We start from the raw sequence: 23,456 nt of genomic DNA on the forward strand, positions 1-23,456 counted from the left end.
CCTCACGGCGACGGCGACGACGACGGCGACGCCGACGGCAGAAATCCGGTTGAAGTGTCCATATAATTGCTATCGCAATAAAACAACAACTAAGCTCTGCGTCTCTGCTAGGGAAATTGCAATAGGGTACTGATGCCGGCGGTTCTTGTTAAGAAAGTGGTAACGGCGCAGCGCAGAGAACGCAAAGGAGAAATATCGAGGCTGAACCACAGCAGCTACTAAGAACTGGTAGTAGTTATTGCGTGCGTGCATGGTGGGGCCGGTTATAGCTTGGGTGGACTGGACACTGCATTAATCTTCGCTTAAGATAAGATACGCCTCTGAAAACAATTCTTCATCAATAAAAACTCCATACTCGCCCAACCACCAATAAGCGGTGTCCAAAACCTGACGTCTATGACGTGTTTCCGGCTCCCAAAGTCTCTTCCGCCGATTCAGGCATCAAAATCATAGCCTTTAAGATCCGCATTTTAAATTCAGAGGGCACCACCCTACGGGAGGTGGATTTGAACCCCACCTATTCAAAAACCTATTAGGATAGTAAAACTTGAAGCAGTGATGCAGTGGGGCAAGACTAACTTTTTAAACATATTATATTCTATACTTTCTGTTTGATGTGATTTACAATGGCAAAATACTCTTTTACGCACACACTATTTTTTTCACAGGCTAATCTTTTGAAATATACTGAGTGTCATTCGTGTTTCAGAGCCGCTTTATGGAAGTACTCATTTATCATAAGTACTGTCTGGGATGCTCTAAACACAAACACGCTTTGCACCCTATGTGCACGGAAGAGCACGTATGTAAACTTTGATTATGGTAAGGTAAATTAAATCATGTAAAAAAACGTTGCATTAAATTAGAAAAGAAAAGCTCTCAATTTTGGAACACAAGCGCCCGCGCGCACACACACTCACACAAAAAACGCAGCTCAATTGTTGTCATCCTTGTTGTTGGTGGTGGTGTTGTCTGATGTAAACCTGGGAAAACAGCCCATTCTACAGAGCCCCTTAAGAAGAGTGAAAAAATGAGACCGTGAATATGACATAGAAAAGTGGTCCAATAAACGGAATAATAACAAAGCAGGACTCGCTATTATACGAATAGGGCATGCGTACCACTTGTGCTTTCCCCACTGCGTTCAAGACAAGTGAAGTACGGAGTGCTGCGTCTATAGAGAGGGAAAAGACGGGAGAGCTGAGAAAGCGGCGCGCGCCTCGGTCGTCGCCTCGTCACCCAGCCTTCCATGAGCGCGAGTGAAAGTGGGCAGTGGTTTGCGGAGCTCACGCGTCGAGTTCGCTCGGAGCCGCAACCACCGCGTCTGCGCCATATGTCGCGTGCGAATATGCCACGATGCCAAGAAGGCGGCGGGGTTCGTGCACCCGCCGGCCATGTGCACTTTGCAGCTGCAAAGCGCGCTCCGGGGACACTGAGAGACCCGGCGAAAACCTTTTCCATGTTTCAAGCACGCGACGTTTGGAACTCGGAATCCCTTCGATCGCCGGACGCCGGCACAGCTCGAAGGAGCGCTCACATGGAGCGCTCACACGGAGCGATTGAGTGCGCGGTCCGGAAATGATCACACAACTTGGCTGACTCAAGTTGGGGCGCACTTCCGCTGCGCTATTCAGCGCGACCATCGCATGAGTCAAGTGAGTGCGAATGTTCGATCCCGTTGCCAATGTCATTCTTGGTTTGTTCGATCCTGTTGCCGATGGTGAGCTAGCAGCCTCGATTGCCCAAGTAATTGGCGAATGCAGACGGTCCAGAGGGACCACCTGCAATTTTAGGAGGCAAGGTGGCTTTGGTGGACCACATGGTATTACTCTCTGTCTCAGACCCAGACGAGAAAACGAAAAAAAAGGAGGAGTAGTTTCTTTTGTGAGACACGCGCGTTAAAGCCGCCACACCGCCAGGGCTGGGCTGGCACAGGAAGGTTGGATGAATTGCAGTAGTACGCTTAACTGTCGAACGCATGCTGCCCTCCTTATCATGCACACAAGCTGTACGTTGTGAGTACTCGTAGGATAGATCATGAGAGAGTTCGTGTTTCATGGTGTATCCGGCCGCGGTTGATCAGCAGCGCTACTGCTGAGCATGTAACTCCATGCTTTAGTTTCCCTGCAGGCGGCGATGGAGGCGAAATGCGACAACAGCCGCGTAGTGCGATTTCGGTGTCAAAACTTCAGTTTCCTCTCATTCCTAGGATTCTTATTCGGCTAAGAATAATACCATCATATTTTGTGTTTACTAATATTCATTCGGTTTTACTTTGAGACATTCCTGCATATTACTGTCAATATGTATGTTGATATAGTTTGTCTATAAAATTGAATAGAAATACACGTTTATGCTTTTGTTTGCCGTTGAAGTTAAGAGAAAATGGTAACTTGAGAGTTCATTGAAAGAGAGAAGGTACGTCTCTAGTACGTAGTTTGCCCTACTAAAATTTCTATTGCTATTCGGAGTCTATATCTTTAACTGCGACAACATGCAGTGAGCTGAGAAACGGAGGATATAATTCACAGAGCTTTAAGTTAGTAAGAACCATTTGTCTAGCAGCGTTTCGAGTTGGAATTCTTCGTGCCTCAATTTGCCGTCGTCTATTCTTACGCTGTCCCCCTGCAAGCGAAGAACCATTTGTCATTGGTCGTCATGCAGCCTTGGTATGACAAATGTTCGGTATGACAATGGCCGCCGCCTGTTCTTGCGAATCTTTCTAGCGCACGAACTGTTTAGTCAATACGTTGCCAGGTCTGCGAGTGTAGGAGGAGGAGGAGGAGGAGGAGGAGGAGGAGGAGGAGGAAAATGATGAAGGAAAGGTAGGAAAGTCATAAAGACGCACGTCCGGTTTGCTACCCTATACGCGGTGGGAAGGGGGTTAAGGGACGAAAAGAAAGGAGAGGAAAGGAGGTACTATCGATGTGAACACGTGTGGTTGTCCATCGCACCACGCCTACAATCGGTCATTGAGGCCAGTCGATTTCGCATGTATATACACAGCCGGACCACGACACTGCCTCCGGATCCAGATCGAATGTGCCCCACGCCGAGTTCCTGGCATTTGTAACCGACTAAATGCCTTTTTTTTTTTCCACAAGTGTTTTTCTGTTCCCTAAATCATTTGTCGTCCCCGAGCGGCCTTTTAGAAGTAAAAGTGAATCTGCTGTTTGCATCGGGAAGCGCCCAAGCCTACGCGTTTCCGTCAAGTCCGTGGCCGAGGGTGCTCGCTTGGCGCGTTTGTCGGCCAAGATGAGCTGCGTGAGTTGCGAGAAAAGACCGCGCCGCGTCTATAATGTAGCGCGCTCTCGCCTCCTGCTCGTAACCGGCTCGTAACGGACACAGGTGTTTGAATTCCCACTGCAGCGCTGTTGCCGATTGTCTGTTATGAACGGCCTGGCATAGACAAAGAAAGCGAGAACTGTGTTTTCTTTTTTTCTTCTTCTAGTACTCCTTTCTTCGCACGCGTCGTACGCGTGCAACAGTCGTTTAGTTTCGCTCGGCAAAGATTTCAACACCCTCCTTATGAATATGAAGCATAAATAATGATTTTCATTAATGCGACAGACAAGGTAAGTGTCGCGGTGAGAAATAAGGGCGTTCTTGAAAAGGTGCTTACTCAGGGCCAGCTGAAAGTGGCATGTGGCTGCAAGGCATTGCTATGCATTTCACCTTTGTTCTTTAAAGAAAGGCCCGTAGTGCTTAATTATGGGGAGATTCGCAAATCGATGCGAATGACATCTCAACTTGGCTCCAACAGGATGCAGGAAATGTCTGCATGTCCCGGCAATTCGAACTTGAATCGGCAGATAGCCAACAAGTGATGCCTAGGCATCAGCGTGAGCGTTCGGTCCATAGTCACGAAAAAAAAATTCTTACGCTAGAAGGGTTCGTAAGAGCCACCGGCAGCCAATCGTCATGCTGGATATGTTATTTTCGAAAGTGGTCGGACGATGGCTAAGAGCATTTACGAACAAAATAGCTTTCGGAATTCAATCCCAGAAATTTTGCCTATCACGATGGACGTCACGTGCACCCTATAGACAAGCAACACCTTATAGTTAAAGAGTGACGAAGCGCAAAGATATGTGAATACAATTTTAAGAACAATAACTGCCCTGGAAAACTGCACATGCGAGTTGCATGTTCACTAAGCCGGCTGAGCGTATCCTACGGGGTTAGCCGACAGCGCATTGTGCCCACATCGTGACCATACAAACAGCAGATTCACTTTTACTTCTCAAAGGCCGCTCGGGGACGACAAATGATTGAGGGAACAGAAAAACACTTGTGGGGAAAAAAAAAGGCATTCAGTCGGCTACAAATGCCAGGAAACGACGGCGTCGATAACAAAAATGCACTGCAATAAAAAGCTTTCTTTCTGCGATGCGGATATCCGGATCCGGCAAATTTAAACTTTCCCTTTATCCTCGTTTTCTCCCTTTGAATATAACCTGCCGTGCTCGCAGCAGCTGTCGTTTTAGCGCTGCTGCATTCTTGTTTGCGTTGTCTTGCACTCGGCGTTATGTTTTTTCTTTTCATGATTGCGTTTTATGCGTGTATTTTTGCATATATTTCGGGCGTACACGAAGAAGCATACCTGGCTCCGCATAATGTGCTGGATAGAAGGGGCTATCCGGGCTAATGCTTGTTCCTCTGAGCCTGGCATTGTGCAGGCGGAAGAAAAAGCGGAGCACGAACGCAAATGTATACCTTCATTTGTTGATTCGATAATACTGAGAATTCGGGAATGTTGATGCTGTTCGTTTGATGTAGCACAGGAATATAGCTCGATATCTTTGGAAAAGGTGAGAACGAACAACATAAGACTATCTGTGCGGGCACTGTCAGTGCCCACTTTTCAAACACCTGTTTCCTTTCTCTATAGTACAAGGTATACGTCGTATGCCCAACCGGAGATTTTCTATGGTTAACCTCCCTCTCTTTCCTTTAGTTTTATCTCCGTCTAGCTCGTCGAAAATGTATTTTGTCCTTCTTTGGGGAACTTAATAGTGGTAATAAAGATAACGCGCATTACACCAGGAGCGATTTGTTAGCAGTGCGTTCAGTTTTCAGGAAATGGTACACCAAGGGCATAAAATTATATGTGGATGCCGCTGCCATAGTCGAATGCTTTAAGATGCTAGAATTTAAATTCAGAAGTCGACAGTACCAGTTCAGCAGTTACTTAATTTTTATTTTTTTTTTATTTTCCAGCGCAGTTCCGAATTAATTCACAGCTCTCAGTTTCCGCTCACAGTCCGTCGATGACCAGATACGCTGGCATCTCGAAAATGAGTTGCAGCATATTGAAATGAAGAAATGTGCTAACAAATAGTTTGCCGCTTTTAAGTGCATTTAAACGAAACGTGGTGCGTGGGTGCATCAATACGGGCACATGCCAGCCAAACAATGATTTTGAGCGGTGTCCCAAAGAACATGTACTACGTGTCAATCGCGCACTCACTATGACCGCACACCAAGAGCACGCCAGCCTGTGTAGCAGCAGCCCGAACATAACTCGGCGGTTATAATTATCTTCGTTTTTTTTTTTTCCTCCTCAGGGGTGCGCTGCCTGCAGGCCGCGATCATTTTGAGGCGCCAGTAATAACACAGTCCACCTCGGGCGGGGAACAAAAAACAGCGACAAAACGAGGCCGAACAGATTAACTCGTTCTGGCCGTAATAACGCCGCCGCTCTGTCCTCCGGAACGCGTCGGGCGCTCCCTTTGCCCCACGGCTTTCCCCCGCTGGCCCGCGAAAAGAAGAAGACACACAAATACAAACCGAAACGGTAGCCGATTCGCGGGAAACGAGAAAACGAGCCCAAACGCAGACGCCTAACGAAACGCAGCAAAGACGACAACGACGCTAAGCATTCTCGCACAAACACGCGCGCCGCTCTCCTTTCCACAAAGGACGACACGCTCTTCTCTCGGTGTGGACCTCCGTTGGCTGTGTTTTTGTTTTCAGCCTTTCTTTTCACGGCGTCGGCGCATGCGCCTCGTAATTGCCGTGATATAATCCTGGAGCGCGTCCCCCACCCACCTCCGGAAGGGAATTCCCCGACCCGTCGTGCACCGCCTGCGTGACGCTCTGTTTTTGTGAGGCCGTCCCCTCTCGGACCGCGTCGCCTGTCTGCGAGCCCACACAGTTCTCGCATCGGCGATCGCGTTCAGCGCATCGCTGGTGCATACACACCCGGAGATTCGTGACACTGTTCCTTTTCCGAGAGCTCTCGCTGCTGCGCCTTCATTGCTGTACGACCGAGAACTGTTCCTTTCTTCCTTGCGGCCGACGGACGTGAAACGGAAGCACGAGGTCGGCGGCCGCGCGAGACCGGGTTCGCGTATACGCCTCCGCTGCAGGGGCTTCCCCCGACCAAAGCACTGACCCCGTGGCGCGGCAGACGGTCGCTGCGGCGGCGGCCACCGCGGGGCCAAGAGCCGGCCGACGCCGTCCTTGATCCGTGCCATGTGGCGGGCTGGCCGCCCTGCGGCTCACGAGGCGAGTGGCAAGCTGTCGCCTTAGCTCTACTTATTGACTCGATATTCTGTAGTCGGCGCCGGATTACGCAGCGTTCACAGTTTCGTCGGAGCACCGAGGAAAACTGCTAGCACATCCGTCGCCGCGAAATTTCGCTATAGTGCGCGCATATTTTTTGCGTATATGACTTGACAAGCTGCTGCAATGCAGCTTTTAACAAACACTGCGTATGCGACAAGGCAAGTGACTGGGAACGCCCCGGGCGCATGGAATCGCTTGTAATGGAGAGGTTGAGGTAGCAAGTTCCTCATGAATTGATGTCATTTTTCAGTGTACGCTACAATAAATAAATAAATAAATAAATAAATAAATAAATAAATAAATAAATAAATAAATAAATAAATAAATAAATAAATAAATAAATAAATACATCGAATGCAGTGCTTGTTTTCCACAATCCCAGTGGGTCACCCCCCTCCCTCCCCCCCCCCCCCCCCCTTTCACCTCTCCTTCCACGCCACGCCGTAAGCGTTCACAAATTATCTTTAGTTTCGAGTAAAAGCTTGTGCAGAAAGTTTAGCGACCGTTTAGCGCCCAGTACCTACCTGCAAAGAACGCGTGCTGCTATGCGGGCGGAAATGACTTACCGAAGCTGTAAAGTAAGCGAACGATGCACTAAGTGTGAAAAGGATACGAGCTTTTCCGGGATTAGCTACTTCGAAGAACTAACCGGCCAGTGAGGCTGAGAGCGCACGCAAACACGTTTTCCAGAGGCCTCGACTATCGCGAAGCTTCCGTGGCCGCCCACACTGCGTCTATAGTGTGGCAAGTGTCGACTGAAGAGAGAGAAAGAACAGGAGGTGAAAGGCAGAGAGGTTAACTAGATTAAGTGTCCGGTTGGCTATTCTGCACAGGGGAATTGGGTATCTCTAGCGAGACCGGAATAGTGCGACAATTTTGTTCCAATTCTTTCGCTTCTCGGTCTTCGCCAATTGTATCACCGGGCAGGATTGTCCATTCGTGAACGCTCGATCACCAGAAATGAATAGAGTTGAGTGCTATAATTTTTTTGCACCATTTTGGTTTATCTTGGCCCCCAAACCCCGACAGTAATCGTCGTCAATGTTGCGCGCACCTTAGCACTCTCCACTCGTTACTATCGCGCTGGGAACGCTGTGCCACGCTGATACACACATGCCGTTTAAAAAAAAAATTAATTATGGGGTTTTAGGTGCCAAAACCACGATCTGATTATGAGGCACGGCGTAGTGGGGCACTCCACAAATTTGGACCACATGGGGTTCTTTAACGTGCACCTAAATCTAAGTACACGGCTGCTTTCGCACTTCGCCCCGATCGAAATGTGGCCGCCGTGGCCGGGATCCACACACATGCCGTTCGTGAGCTGAAAGTATGCTGCATGGGAGCGCAGCATTAAAGGCAATGCACGCAAGATGCTTATTAACGCGAGATCGTTAAGGACCCCGTGTCGCAGAAAATCCGGCATCGACGTCGGCGCGCACGCCGGCGTCTGTGGCGGAGAAAATCATCCGCAATCCCCCTGACCGCGCAGGCCCTTCGTCGTGGTGAAAGGTGTTAGTGAACAAAAATTGAATTTCTCACAGTGAAATCCGTCAGAAAAAATGGTAAAGTACAGTTTAAGCACAACCTGCAGACATGGTGGCGTCGAACTGTTATTTAAATGTACGAGAAAACATAATTCTGTTACGAGGAAACGTAAACACAAACCTCTTTTGCAAGCATTTCTACCATAACAACACCGGCTCACTCGGGGAGCCTACTTGCGAAAAATCTTATTCAGATGGCACTGGCATCCTCGGCAAGACAAACTGGGACTTGGCCTGAAAAATGCGTTTTGGACACGCGCGCGCGTCGGGGCAATAGCAAACAATTAATAAAATAATGAAAAAAGGTCCCAGGGCCTTCACATTACGACCACTTATATTGCCCCTGGAAAAACGTCTTCCCAGCAATGCATTTCTGTTTAAAAGTGAAGCCGACTTTAAGGGGATCGGTGTAAGCTTGGTCTTTGTAAGTTGGCTTTCCCACGTTCTGTATTGCAGTGAATGAAGCCTACTTGACGGAGGCGAACGATGCGATGCGGACGGGTCCCGATAACGCTGTCGCGTTCTACTCTTAAAGGCGAAGCGTAAGCGTCCTCCAATTTTTGCTGGGGTACGTGATATTCCCCAAAGGGCGCAATTTTTTTCTTAGAGTGAATGAAAGGAATCGTTTCGTTATGTACCAGCCCTGCTCGTTTACATCGATATTTTACCCATCTACTACTCATTCTAAGTGTAGCTATGGAGCCACAAGCACAGTATGTCGCCGTGCGCAGGGCCTCGGCAAAATAATATGCACGGCGCTTGGAAGAAAATAACGACGTCGTCGGATTCGCGGTGTTTCCGCACAGCCTGAGAGCCCACGAAGTGCGATAGAAACACAGCACAAAACACACGTTCATTTCCTGCCTGTTGGACCACGAGATATACAATCAGATATGATTCGTTCTGGATATCCTGCACGGGGAAACTGGACAAGGGGATGTAGGAAGAAAAGATTGATGCAAGTGAAACGTGCGGCGCAGCAGAGGGCTCGACGAACCCCTGTCATAGTCTATCGTGCAAGCCAGAAGAGCCCAGGAAATGAAGCAGTGTGTACGTGCGGCAGTCATCCGCCGTGGCCACTGCCCTTCTATTCTGATATTGGCGGGTTGTCTATAGAATTTCAAGCGCTGCTCACGGAACTTTCACCTCTCAGCTCCCTTTCGTCCCTCTCGACCACGGGGTGCAACGTGAGACGGCTCAGCAGGTGACTGCGCTGCTCCGACTTCGTGGTGCTTCGAGGTATCCTGCTTTTTATTTATGCTGTTCTCGCGGCCCTTGTCGACAACACAATAATAAATAAATAAATAAATAAATAAATAAATAAATAAATAAATAAATAAATAAATAAATAAATAAATAAATAAATAAATAAATAAATAATGAAGTCCGTCTAACAAATTTCTGGAGCTTAGTGAACCGTTCCAGCCTGTCAAGGTTAATCCTAAGTCTTCCACTGCGGCTTTCGTCATAAACCACGCGTAACTTTGGGAAGTTAAAAGAGATAAATTATGCGTCAGAAAATATGGCTAAGAGTTGAGCTCTCGGTGAGCTTCCGACACTGTTATTATTATTATTACTATTTTTTTTAGTTTGGACAATTGATGCTTAGTAACGGTGTCATCAAATAACGAGAAACACAGCGCAGGCGCGCATAGTCTGTTCAGTCACGCGCTGAGACAAACGGCTCGCCGCAGGACGCGGACACCCCAGGCTGCATCGTGCCGCGTGCAGGGGAGTCGTCCGGGTTTGTCCAGCAGCCGGAAGACGGTGCACGGAACGAATTGGGCAATGCAAAGCGGATCACTCAGTCACTCACTGGGCGAGCGGCACGCTGGCCGGATGAGGCGTGCGTTCCAGTTTCGGCTTCCTGCGGCCCTGGACGGCACCGTCACCCGCAGAGAACAAAAAAACTCGACCGGCCGGCGAGTCGTCCCGACGCGTGGACGCCGCTTTTCAAAGAGAACAAGCACTGCTGCTCGGCCCCAAGTGGGATTTCCCGCCGTGAATATTGGATCGCGCGCTTAGCGGCGGTGCTTAGCGCTTAACAAACTACTGCCCCGCTGGATCGCCTATTGCACAACGAGCGAAAGGGAACGACCCGGCTGAGCTTTGTTTATTTCATCGATTGCCAAGTCGCACGGTAAATGACTGCTACTGACGCACGTGCGTGACGATAGGATCAACTTGTTATTTTTCGCGGACTGGATTCATGCGAAGTCGGGGGCCGAGACGGTCGGTTGAATGTCTCTAAGCATGATTCTTCAAGGGTATTAGACGTCTTGTTTTGGCAATCGAGTGTACAGTTAGAGTGTACAGCTCAGGCATAGTTCATGCGATGAAACTGTGTTCTCCAGCGTATATTGCAATGGTATACCACGTGTCAGCTCCAGCCTCTATTCCGCCATCTGCTCGGAGCACCAACGCATGGTTCGAGTGCAGATAATAATTTATTTCCCTCACTCTCTTGATAAAATGAGCTGCGAGAGAGAAGAGTTGGCGACAATGGAATAATGCAGGTCTCCGCGTTGTCAAGGTTGGCACACGAAAGCGTCCCTTCATATTTCTGCCCGATGAATCGCGCCCTTTCCGGTGATTGTTGTGTAGTGAAACGTCACTTTTACATTTCGTGAAGCCTGAGAGATTTCTTACTCTAGAATGATTCAGCTCGTGGAGAATACGCCCGGGCTACGACTCAAACTCAATGCCTACACAAGCTCGTGTACTAGCTGAGGAGCCGCGCGGAGACAGCAGCCCTCTTCTATAGTGACCGGCATCAGCGGGCGCGAGACGCCGTGCAATGTACCCCGAAGCTCCGTTGGGCCCCACTTGATAGCCGGCGCCTGCCGCGATCTCGGCAGCGAGAGGTCCCCCGCCCGCCCCCAATCCGGCCCGCACTCGTCGCGCCGTCTCGCATCCCGAAAGATGCACGCCACGCGACAGCGCACGGCGACGCGGCTCAACGGAGATGAAACATCCGGGTCTTCTTCTGCCCTCCCTTTTCCCAACTCCTCGGCCCCCGCACCCCTTTGGCTTCTTTCTCTAGTACTTTTGGTGCCGCTCTTGCGCTTCTTTCCAAGCAGCCAAGTCCGCTGGGTGTGGCATACGTGGCGGCATGTCAGGTTGGCAGGGTTTCGCAGAGACGTAACACGCGGAAGGGCTGGGTCAAACCAAGTATCTAGGCTGTCCCATGGCATGCCTGCCCTACTCTCGAAAACGGTCAGCCGGAGAAAACTTAAAAGGCGTCCCCGACCGTGATTGAAAAAAAAAAAAAAAGCACCGCAGCGATCGACTGCGCTCGGCCGCTAACGAAGCGGATCAGAACTGTCGAACGAGGAAGACGCGAAGATTAGGATCCAAGAGAAAGGAACAGCCGAGGGAGAAGCACAAGGACGGTGGCGGCACAGCTTGTGCTCTCTGGGCTGGGCTAATTCAGTGCCCAAGAAAGGGCAGCGGCCAAGACCGCGTGCGGCGAGTTAAAAATGGAAATAAAAGGAGGGGAATATTTTTGGAAGTCGAATCGAATGGCCAATCGAACGAATCGAACACTTTTTGAACATTATTCTGGAATATTAGTGAACTTTTCGAATAGTTCTCGAACGCTACAATTTTTTTTTCTGGGGTTTGACGTGCCAAAACCACGATTTTATGATGAGGCACGCCTCAGTGCGGGACTCCGGATTAATTTTGATCATTAGGGGATACCTAACGTGCCCCCAATGCACGGGACACGGGCGTTTTTGTATTTCGCTCCCATCGAAATTCGGCCGCCGCAGCCGGGATTTGATTTCCGCGACCTCGTACATTGCTGCGCAACACCGCAGCCGCTAACCATGCACCGCGGCGGGCCGAACGCTACAATGGCTGCTCTAAAATTATGATAGAAGGTCTTTTCGAACGCTGCATTGATTGCTTTAAGGTTATTTTGAGAAGGTCGTGATTTACACAAAAGCGCTTAGATTTGTCGAACTAACAAATGAACAGCCTGATATTTCTGTAATATATGCTTACGTATATATATTCTTACGTATTCTTTACAGGCGGCCGATGAATACACTTTCTGCTCTCCACCTATAGAATAAATTTGAGCGCTGTAAGTGCATGCTGAAGACTTCAATTAAATAACTATGTAGATAAAAACTAGCACACAATACGATTTGCGAGCCACAGATAAAACAAATGATGATGCACTAGATGCCTCTAAGGCAACTTTAGGCGTGCTTGCGAGCCATGAGAGTAGGCTCCTTCGCCATGAAGCAACTCGTCCATAATTTGTGAATTGGGCATGGTTAGAAATGCCCAATGTAAACTTACGGGCATTTTCTGATTAGTCGGCATCCACTATGAGAGGAGGCTAACGACTCTTTAATGAAACTAGAAGTCCTCAGAAACAAGAGCATTGAACGAGGCAGGATAACACACGTTCCTTCTTGCCAGGGAGCTATAGCGAGCCAAGAAAGTCCCTTGTGTGATGCGCAATTAGTGGCTATATGTTAGCTAGATGCTTATTTGCTGCAGGTGCAGCAAATACTATTTTCTACGGCGTACTATCCCATACCGTTCCTATACGGCGCATGCTGGTTCACGGCTGACTGTACTGTACAGAAGAGCAAATTTGACGGAAGTGACAGAATCTCTCCTTTCTATAGGTGCATTGCAGAATTTCACACTGAGAGCGATTGGCGCACTGAACTGCGAAACTACTCCACTGCTGAGGCAGTTTAAATTTATGGTTGCGGTTAAGCTCACCAGCAAAATGATAGTCGTTGCCGTGTGCTCCTCTACGCGTTTGTCCCGCAAGTAAGGAGTTACAGCCTCCAGAAATTTGTCGGGTGTTGCAGTGTTATCGGCACGTTCTTTCTGTCACACCGTTGTCGCGATTCGGTGGATGGTTAATATAACGCCTATTCGCTTGAAATTGGCGTTTCACAATTATTGACAATTATTGAAGAACTGTTGGAAAATATTGGAATTTTCCAATAGCGACTGTCTATTCGAGGAGTGAGTGGGACCAAACCGAATAACACTATATATATATATATATATATATATATATATATATTGAAAAAGGTCGGCCTTGAAAAAGGTCGGTCCACCGACCGAAACTGTTGGGAAAATATTAAACCTAAGATAACCGCGAAGTTGTGCTTCTGACTTTCCTATATATATATATATATATATATATATATATATATATATATATATATATTCGATAAACTACTCGAACAGTCTTACATATTTGAGAAGGGCCAACACGCCAGTAACAGTTACACATAATGATGGTTAACAGCGCACTCAGTAAATTTCTTCTCTGACACGTCCTTGAGCGTTCGTGACGTTCCAAAGGAAGTTCTGAAGGCATTCTTCTTCTCTTTAGAGGAAATTATGTACTGCGCAGTTAATTTTAGCGACGCGGCAGACTGTAGCCGAGAGTCATTTATTCTCAGACACAGCAGGGACAGCGCGACTTCGTGAGTGGGAGGTGTCGCGAAAAAAAAAAAAAAAAAAAGAAGCAGAAAAAGCTCGTGATCGGGGAGGAGGCCGCGGAGCCACACCCTAACCAGCTGCGCCAGAAATTCCGCCTTCGAGGGCGGCGAGGGACTGAACCGAGAACCGAAGCAATGTCAAGACCGCAATCAGAGCAGAAACGCGACAAAAAGAGGTGCGAGCGGCGCGGATAAAAGAAGGCAAGAAAGAGAGTGTGACCACAATGGCCGAGAGGCGCCGCAAGTAAAAGGCGACCGGGGTGTGTGCGTGTAGTACATACACAACGACGGAAACTGCTTGCGGAGGTCGTCCAGCTGCCTCGCGCACGGACAGCGCAGCGCAGTTCAGGTGGCAAATACGACGCATTCGGTCCGTCCGGTTCGCTGTGTTTCTTCGCACGGTTGCGCGACATGCTGAGCCAAGGCCGCTGCCACGCACGTCGCCTGCGGAGGCTCTGCTTCGCGGCAGGGCGCGTCAACGCTTCTGTGTTCACAACCGGCATCGAACAGCACAAATACTGCTACGCTATCAGGGTTACCGCCCCCTTGTCAGATATTATAAGCGAATGCGCGATCCGCTTTATAGCTACGCTACAGCGTTGTATAGCGTGCGCAGCTGGTACCTGGCTGTGATTACGTTATGTTATGGCAATAGAGTTTGTGCGGAGCCTTAAACGTGTTAGTGATAATATTGCACAATTGATGCTGGCTTAGTGGTACGGTGTTTTAGAAAAAAACATAGCGCGGGCACATGTGGAGATAGAGAGAGAGGATGGCATAAGAGTACTAACAGCCAACTATCCAGTTGGCGCTCATGTGTCGTCTTCGGTCTGTCCTTTTCTGCGCTACAATATAGTAAAACAACAAAATGCGCGCCACCTTCTTTTCAAAAGTTCGCTGTATCGGCGTACAAGCAACCTTCCAACCTCCGATGACATGCACTGCCACGTGCGGCCGTAGTACGCAACCTTCGGAGATAAATGATTAACGCTTAAAACGAATGGTGTCCTTTGTCGAAGCTGCTTCTTATTTTAGGCGACAGAGCCACAACAGCAGCATCGGGAGCTCAAAGCTGCTTCTAATAAAGAAGACACCTGCACGTTTTCTACATCACTAGGTGCGAAGTATTGTCCAACCGTGACAACGGTGCTAAAATAGAGTTGTCTTAGTAGTCGCGGATATTCCTTAGTGCGGTCTATGCCCAGGGAACATGCGTGGTCTAGCAGCCGGCTTCCCGTTTCAGATTGTGCTGAGCGTGATTTTACGCCTAATACGCCTGATTACACATGACTGCTCTTTTCAGCCTTGGCACGAGCTCGAAACCGTGACTCACGCGCGGTACGTAAGAGACGCGCTGACCCTACGCGAATCGCACCAATGCTACCGGCGCTGACCGTGTGGGGCGGAGTTCGCTGTATCGGCGTACAAGCAACCTTCCAACCTCCGAGGATATGCACTGCCACGTGCGGCTGTAGTACGCAACCTTCGGAGATGAATGATTAACGCTTAAGACGAATGGTCGCAGACGAAGGCTGCAGCTAAAGGCAGATTTAATTTCGCGATCTTTCCGTCCGCAATTCCACCCGCACAGGAAAAGGGCTTTTGCGTTTAGTAAAGCGAATTTGAGAGCCAAAGTAGCCATTGGAGCAACAATGAATGAATAGAGGCCACGTCTGAGCAACTATAACAGTCGGTACAACGTGAGCGATGAGCGCCTCAATCGATGACGCGGCGCAGTATGCTGCCCTTCAGTCTTCGAGTGCTCCGCCCACCAATCTAAAAGCACATCTTATACGTCACTCAGTCGAAAAACGATTGCGAAGTGGTAAAATGTTGCCATACTAGATAATCTTAAACATCGGCGCAAGCTGAAATGTTCGATCGATCGCGCTCTTGGCGCTCAGGCGGCTATATAGCGCCCTGCGACGGCAGCGACGGATTCTCCTTGACGGGCGGCGTCCACCGGCCGCGTTCGGTTGCCGATCCCTGATGCGATTGTGTCAATCGTCGCGGTCCACTGCGCGTGCCGGCAGCTCGTTGTTTCTCGCCAGGGGTGTTCGTCTTGCGCTCGAGTCGGGCGGATAGCTCGCCCGCACTGCAAGGTCCTGCGCATTTACATCTCTGCGCCGCCTCTGATCGAGGGCGTGTTCTGCACGCGCCACACGACTCGCTGTCTTCTGCTGACAGATCCCAGCGTTCGCATAGCGCAGCAAAGTCCCCTTCTGAGAGCGGTCATATCTATAGCGTTCGTCGAACGCTTTCGATCAGCTTGGCTCTTTTTTTTTTTTCTTTGTCGTCCCAAATGAAATGACTGTAGCAGGCTGGCAGGGGGCAAAACGCTCTAATCAGCACTTTCTTTTTTCTCTTCGCCCTCTTCCTCGACTGAAACATGCGAGTGGTCGCAAACACGTACAAGCACAAAGTAAGCAACCACCTTGGAGCTCATTTGTTTCTCGCTGTGAAATCGCCTATAAGCGTAAAGCGAGCTAAAACAAAATAGGTATAGAAACAACAACACATAAAAAAAAAAACTACGGTCTTCTACGGTCTCATATGGTCTCATACGGTGTACATATGCTTACAGCGCCTCATAAATATAGAACTCCTACATAGTCACGAGCGAAACGACCATTTCTTTTTTTTTTTCCTTCAGGCCAATACCAAATCTAACTTGAGGCCAGTGGCTTCTCTCACTTCTGACGGGCCAGCTACATGTATCCAATTGGCTGTTTCTCTTCTGAGCGCAGTTAGCCCTGCAGCTGTAACTTGTAAATCTCGTGCCGTGCAAAGCGCCCATCTTTCGGGCGCTTAGCTGTATGTATTCACGCTTTACATTCTGTGTCCTCGTCGTCACCCCTCATAACCTCCTTCTTCCCCAAGCGCAGAGTAGCAGGCGCAGGGAGTCTACCTCAGGCCGACATCCTTGCCCATTCTTAATAATAATAATAATAATAATAATAATAATAATAATAATAATAATAATAATAATAATAATAATAATAATAATAATAATAATAATAATAATAATAATAATAATAATAATAATAATAATAATACTTCCAGTTAAACTTCCATTTTTCTTTCGCTCCCCGAGCGCAATTCACTTCCGCAACACAGTTATCTACAATAGTCAACGCACACTATTGACAACTGAGATACTTACGTAAATTTAAGTTGAATTTCACATGCTTACAAAACGGCCCTGATTTTCACTTGACATTACAGAAGAAAGAATTTTCTGGAATAATTTGTTGCTTGTATGCAGCAGAATGGGCACAGGAGCCGACGCTTTCAACGTTGAAATACTTTCAGCGCATCTACGTATCTTATCTAATGGAGACGTGCTGGCGCGAAACGAGTACACAAACATTGACATTGGTTTACATTGATTGAAAGATGCTGATTGATTTAAAAGTTCGGACGCATATACCACCGCATAACTTTAAGACACCAGTGAAAAGTGGGGAAGAAAATTCGTCAGAAATAGCTCCAAGTAATCCCTGGATGCCTTTAGTGATCCCTGGATGCCTTTAGTGATCGCTATTGTCTATTGTCTCTTAGTCTATTAGTCTCTCGGTGCCTATTGTTCACTATATACCCCATGTAAGTGTGCGCGTGGTGAAGTGGCCGATCCAGATGTCTACTGCGCTACGAAACGTGCGACAGTTGTTGTCACTCAAGGCACAGCTCCCGGTAGCGTTTCGACCGCCACAGCATCACCTTCCATAGCGGCAGTGGCCGCGCAGCTCTGCTCGTCATCGTGCTCTCGAGCGGCACGTTTGTACCGTCGCGGAAGAAGAGGCAGCCTCGCTTGCACCGCAGCGACCATTTACCATGCCTCAAATAACACCACCTAAGTCATTCGAACTGCTTCTAGCACGATACGTCAGTCGTTTCGTGATGCGCGCAGCTCTGTGAAATAGCGTGCACCGAACGATGGACCCAAAGCAGCTGTACGGGGGCCTATACTATATGGACGGCCTATAGTGCTATTTCCGAGGGCATTTTTCCCGCTTCGGTGTAAACTTATTCAAGGGTAAATGTGTTCCAGCAAGCGGGTACTAGGCTATCAGTGATGCCACATTGCAGGGCTCCAGAGGATCTGGACCACCGTGGGTTCTTCGGTTTTACCACTCGAAACCTCAATACACGGGCACTCCTGTGTTTTGCAGCCGTCGCAGTACGGCCGTCCAGGGCGTGGTCGCGCGGTTCTTGCCCTCGTGCTCAATGACGTAGCCACGCTACGTCACAGCAAGTAATCGAGGAAGCGACGAAATAAGTTTGGGCAAGCGTAGATTACAAGTTGAAGCATTTCTGTTCATCAAGTCACGTCGAGAGCTAGTCCAATGCCTTCGCACTGCGCGAGAGTTTCTCCGCGATATATCCGCCGAGTAAACGAAACGAGACGTCATGTCGGGAAACGAAGCAGGCTTGTTTCCGAGCCCTGACGCCGGGTCGCCTATAAAGAGGCCCGAGCAGCGCGCACGTTCTCTTTGCAGTTCTCACGCCAGGCGCTGCACTCTCCAACTTTTGTCGCGATCCAGTGGCGTCCTCGATCACGCTTTAACAATGCTCCTTCCTGTTTGGTGTTCCTTTCACGCCCTCGCGAAGTGCATCTTGACGCGACCAAAGAATTGCATTTTGGCAACTTCAACAATCCTTCTAATCCTCGAACTGCCTAGGTGCGCCTCCCAAGGAAAGCTTCTAAAAGACGTTCAAGTTCCCTCTATAATGATGAGGCTGTTCACGTGAGTAACTAGTCATGAAAGCATCGAAGGCTTTACGCGTTATAGTCATCCTTGTTGCCACGGTCTCGTACCACTAGTGTTTTGAACTTTGCTAATATTGTCTAAGTATATCTGTTGCTTTTTCTGGAATCGCTTGCTCATGGTTAGAATACATAAAAACGCTTAATACTGTATAACGCCCTGTGAGTTCATGCTCCAGTTTAAAGTGACTGTCACCTTGTTTGATTTATCGTATTTTTTTTCATGAAGCAGAAACAATGTAAGTGTTGTTTTTGCTTCAAGGTTCAAGCATTAAAATTTCACAGTCTATCGCGTAACACCCCTAACGGCAAAGCCTCAAGACTTTCTTGAGCCTTTTCCTTTAAAGGGACTGACAACCGATAGTTGTGGACCCAATTTTTTATGGCGCAACGAAAAGCTCACCCTCGGTAGTGTTTACACCTGCAGCGGTTACTTCCAAAAGTGCGTGGATATTTCGTAAGGAGAATTTTTTGATCTGAGCAGCCTTAAAAAAAAATAAGAGTCCCTGTGATGCCGATAGCACGCCTCGCAAATTGTGAAAGCCGCCCATCGTCCTGCTTTCGCTGGAGGACGTGCAACTGTGGTTAGTCACCTATATTGTCACCTTTCCAGCCACTTTTAAAGGTAAATAGACTGGTACAATAAGTTTTCGTTGCTATACAGACCTTTCTTACAGCTGCACCGCGTTGTTTTCCCAAGTGCATGCCTACGTCATGGCTCGCTGGCCCCCGTCGTCGTTATTCAGTCGATAGACGAGCCAAGCCAAGTCATCGAAAACGAAGGCGAAGGCAGCGCCACTTTTCTACTCACTACAAACGAAGGCTTATCTGCACATTGTAAATTAGAAAAAAAAACTTATAATAGAAAGAATGTTACTGCATTTCAATATTACTAAAAAGACCAGGAATAGGATACCCTGGTAGAAGGTCACGTGGTAGACCTCTTAAATAGGTTCATGTTTTTGCCGCATGGGGCACCAAAGGTCATTTTTTACGACTTTTAGTGAAGCATTAAAAATATAAATCTACGTTTAATGAGAAAAACAGGGCACGTTCTAGCCAATACGATGGACGATCTTTCCATCCGCGGGGTTATCTCAATTCATGTTCTGAGCGGTTGTCTGTCCCTTTAAGGGTGTCTCAAGGCTCGCTTGAGGTGCCCTTAAATGTCGCTGTTTTCTTCTCAACAGCGTAACTGTCGAAAACATCTTTGATGTACCCTTTAATTATTGCTTATTGTATGAAGGGCTTATTTTCACATGTTATGTCTTATAACGGTGCAAAGGTGTAGAGGAGTTTTTATTTTGGAAATGCAATGACACTGACAGTGTTTTAACGTGATTTTTGCCGACGTCTGTCATTAGATGATGCTGAATTAAGAGCGATATGTTGTGCACGAGCACACGAACGCATGCACAAGCAGATATCGAAACTGGGCACAGTTGACCGCTTATTTACGCAAACCACACAGGCGCCACCACTCCGATCAGTGCTTTCCAGTGTATGGCTGTAAATAGCAGTTAATTGGGTAGCTCTCAGCTCTCATGTCGCGAAGTATATCGTAAGTTGTTTCGCGTCCTTAGAAAGTTTTAGATTAGGGGACGCAAGAAGCTTGCGTTCCGCTTGCGTACTCAAGCCTTTTCAGTCCCAGCAAAGCCCATGCATGCAGGCTTTGGATTCTTGCGTAGGGAAGCCCAATCTAAATTTACTTGCTTTTCCGGCTATTCGTTCTCATGAGCCATGTAGTGTGCGCAATTAGCGCTTTCATCTGATTAGAAATTTCTCATATTGTTTCTCATTGGGGGCCGTTTTCTTCTTAAGAGCAGTTATATCAAGTTCTCGTCGTAAACAGTGCAAGCAGAGATAGAACAAAAAGGCATTAAGGTTTTATATGTTCCCGCCAAGTACAGTGTTCTAGACATTGCGTTACCTCTCATCGCAGAGCATCTCCTGGACATGCCTATCATGTCAGGAAGCTGAACTGGAAAACGGGCAGCAATTCGTTAATTCACTGTGGGTGTTCTGAGCTAATTTTTAGTTTTGTGGATGTAAGTGTCGCCGGGAGTCATGATCAACATGGCTGCCAGTTTGCAAATCATTTTTTTACGACATGTTTCTACGTTTAAAACCTACGGATTGCGGGTGTGTGTTTGGTTCAGTCTTGGCGTTTGCTCTTGGGTGCTGTTTCTTCAGTATTGAGCGCACTTGAAAGCTAAATGTCCGATGGTATAGCAATAAGCACACTATGCCCTGACTGTTTTTACTCGTGCTTTATTTTTATTATTTTTTGCGATTTTTGCTGCATAGGATGTTATCCGCAATTCTTCGCGTAGTACAATGCAACATCAATTTCGCTAAAACGACAGGCTTAACAGCAATGCCTCCGCCTTGACCCATCAGTTCTGTTGCAATATTTTAGCGCAGGAGCAGCATCTTCCGCATCGCTCATTCTGGTTTGCTAGTGCCAATTAACTTCCTGCTAATCTCACACCTGAAGTACGCATGTTATACCTCTATGCGTCTGCACAATGCACGATGTTTTTTGACTAAAACTTCACTTGAGCGAACTTCAAAGGACCTCAGGAAGCTGTTCGCTCAAGGGAAAATTTATGCCGCAACTGTTCAATTGCACGTTAATATGAATTGAAGTGATTGTCGGTCAGATGTAATTTCATTGTAATTTGGCACACAAGTGTCACCGTCATGAAGGCATTCGAGTTGTAACTTGGAAAATTGCTATGCGTTCTCGTAAGGACGTTCCCTTCTATTCCTTTCTTATCACCCATCACGGCCTGCCGATGCCGGTGATAAGGTGGCCGCTCGGACCATGACGAAGCACGGAAAGGAATAGCAATGGAACAGAATCATTATATTATATAGCCCGACCTTAGTACCAGGCCATCACTGACACTTGCCTCTTATGCTGATTAGCGCTTTGCATTAGTACTGATGAGCTGTTATAAACCAATTGCATACACAAATACGTTGTATATCACTCCCTGGTTGTAACGTGTGTCGTATATTACTGAGACAAGGCCGAATATCTGTGCAGCCTGTAAGTGGAAATTTTTTCCTAGTGTTATTTAAGAAACGTAAATTTGCCGCACTGCAACGATGACAAAAGAGCACACAAAGGGAAATGGTAATCGGGAACAATAAACTTCGGCATTTATTGACCGTTGTTACGAAATAATTTTTGGTTGATAGAGCTGTGCCTGTAACCTTGTCTGTGTACTAATTTTTTCACTCTTTTACAAGTATGAAAAAAAAAAGAGCTTGACTGTGACTGCACTATAACGTCTAATGAAGATGTAGAAGAGAATCGCTTGATTAATGTGCGCTTTTAACGCGATAGCGTTACGGGCCCCATGTCGCCGAAAATCCGGCGTCGGCGTCGGCATCGGTGTCGGCATCGGTGTCGGCGTCGGCACCCCGGCGTTGTTGGCGGAAATAATCATCCCAAACCACTCAGACCGCGCAGGCCCTTCACGTGGCGCAAGGTGTTAGTGAACAAAACTGAATTTCTCAAAGTAAAATCTGGCAGAAAATCGTAAAGTACGACTTAACCACAACCTACAGACGTGATAGTGTCGGATTGTAATTTGAATATGCGAGAAAACATAATTCAGTTGCCGGGAAGCCTGATAAGCAGCCAGGAATATTTGAATGCTATCGCATTCCGCTCTTAAAGGCGAAGCTTAAGCGTCCTCCAATTTTTTTCGTACTCCTTGCATACAGAAATGCTAGCTACTTACGGGCGCTTTTGTCCAACTGGCGCTGCCTTTAAAGGACAGCCAACTTTATTCTAACCCCACGTCTTGGACGGCTTGTCTGGACGGATTTCAGTTTCAGTTCACGGATGCACAAGGTTACGAGTGATAGTGACATATTCACTGAACTGCAACACGACTCAAAATGGGTTAAAAGATGCAAAAGTATTCATAACAAGCGAGTGTTCATTATAGATGATCTACAAACGCTATAACGGACGCGGCGGAGCCACAGGCTTACGAAAGCCCGAGTACCATACAGCTGCTCTCATGCTCCCCTTCCCTCAGTACAGGGTAGTCAACCGGAACCTATTGCGGTTAACGTCCCCTTTTTTCTCTATATTTGTTCTGTATTTTTCTCTGGTGCTAACATTCCGTGCTTCTTGTTTTTTTTCTTTTGTGCTTTCAGGAAAAATGCCCCTCAAAATTGCTACTCAGAGCGCCCAGTGATCAGCATTCCTGCCAATGACTCCTTTCATGATAATGGTAAGCGTGGAGCCTGCACGAAGATTGCGCAATTGAAGTATCAATTTGCAGTCAAAAGGGCTGACATTGGCTGCCTAACATGTTGTACCTAACCCGTTAGTTCTGTTACTGACCACTATGAGTGCTTATGGGTTCAACTTTTCCTCATAGAGCTGGTTCAGCTTACCTAATGAGACACGCAAGATCACGATGTTTTAAGGGCTTCCTAGAGTTTGTAATTTTATGAGCCGGTTTTCTTAAAGAAAAAAAAAACGATACATCAGCGCAAATTTTGTTTGTTTGATGATACATTATTGTGGTGGCACTGCGACTGCGCGTTGGCATTTGTGACGTTTTGTATTGTTACATACTGCTGGAGCGTGTACCAGCGGCCTAATACAGTGCCTCTGAGCAGTACTGACATTTTGACAAAAGCATATTAACAACGTTTATGAAAAAGTGAGGCTTTAATGAACAAAAGTCCAGCTAATGTTTTGTGAGAGAAGCCTGTGCATCACTAGTTAGACAGGCTAGCGGTTAGTCAATAGGTATGTGTTACCCTGCAATAGGTACCCTGCATTCGGGGAGGTTGGAGACAAAATGATAGAAGGCGTTGAGGAGAAAGGCGGCACAGCAGTTGATTACAAAAATCCCCAAAACAATTGTTTTTTTTTCTAACTAGAAATCCAGTGAGGACGCAATTATTTAGTGCATTTATCATCATTGGTAATATTTAGCTGGCATGTCACGATTCCAGCGAAATACTGCAGACTTAGCAAATACATGAGAAGGAACTGACTGAATATTATGCAACCACAGCACAACGCAATACGCACCACATCGATGCCTTAAT

The 23,456-nt window shown here is 47.5% G+C and overlaps 2 protein-coding genes across 2 annotated transcripts in view; one reads left to right on the forward strand and one right to left on the reverse strand.

The window, feature by feature from the left end:
- Nucleotides 1–23,456, reverse strand: part of LOC119436027 (sodium/hydrogen exchanger 3) — a 190,835-nt gene that overhangs the window by 84,135 nt on the left and 83,244 nt on the right. The gene's annotated exons all lie outside the window — the stretch shown is intronic.
- The window catches only part of LOC125939776 (embryonic growth/differentiation factor 1-like), a 92,157-nt gene that overhangs the window by 62,465 nt on the left and 6,236 nt on the right, over nucleotides 1–23,456 (forward strand). The window contains exon 2 of the mRNA XM_049655213.1: nucleotides 22,548–22,624. Coding sequence (XP_049511170.1) covers nucleotides 22,548–22,624 — 77 coding nt within the window. The remainder of the gene's footprint in view (nucleotides 1–22,547; nucleotides 22,625–23,456) is intronic.

This window comes from Dermacentor silvarum, chromosome 1 (assembly GCF_013339745.2).
Source record: "Dermacentor silvarum isolate Dsil-2018 chromosome 1, BIME_Dsil_1.4, whole genome shotgun sequence".
Lineage (NCBI taxonomy): Eukaryota > Metazoa > Arthropoda > Arachnida > Ixodida > Ixodidae > Dermacentor > Dermacentor silvarum.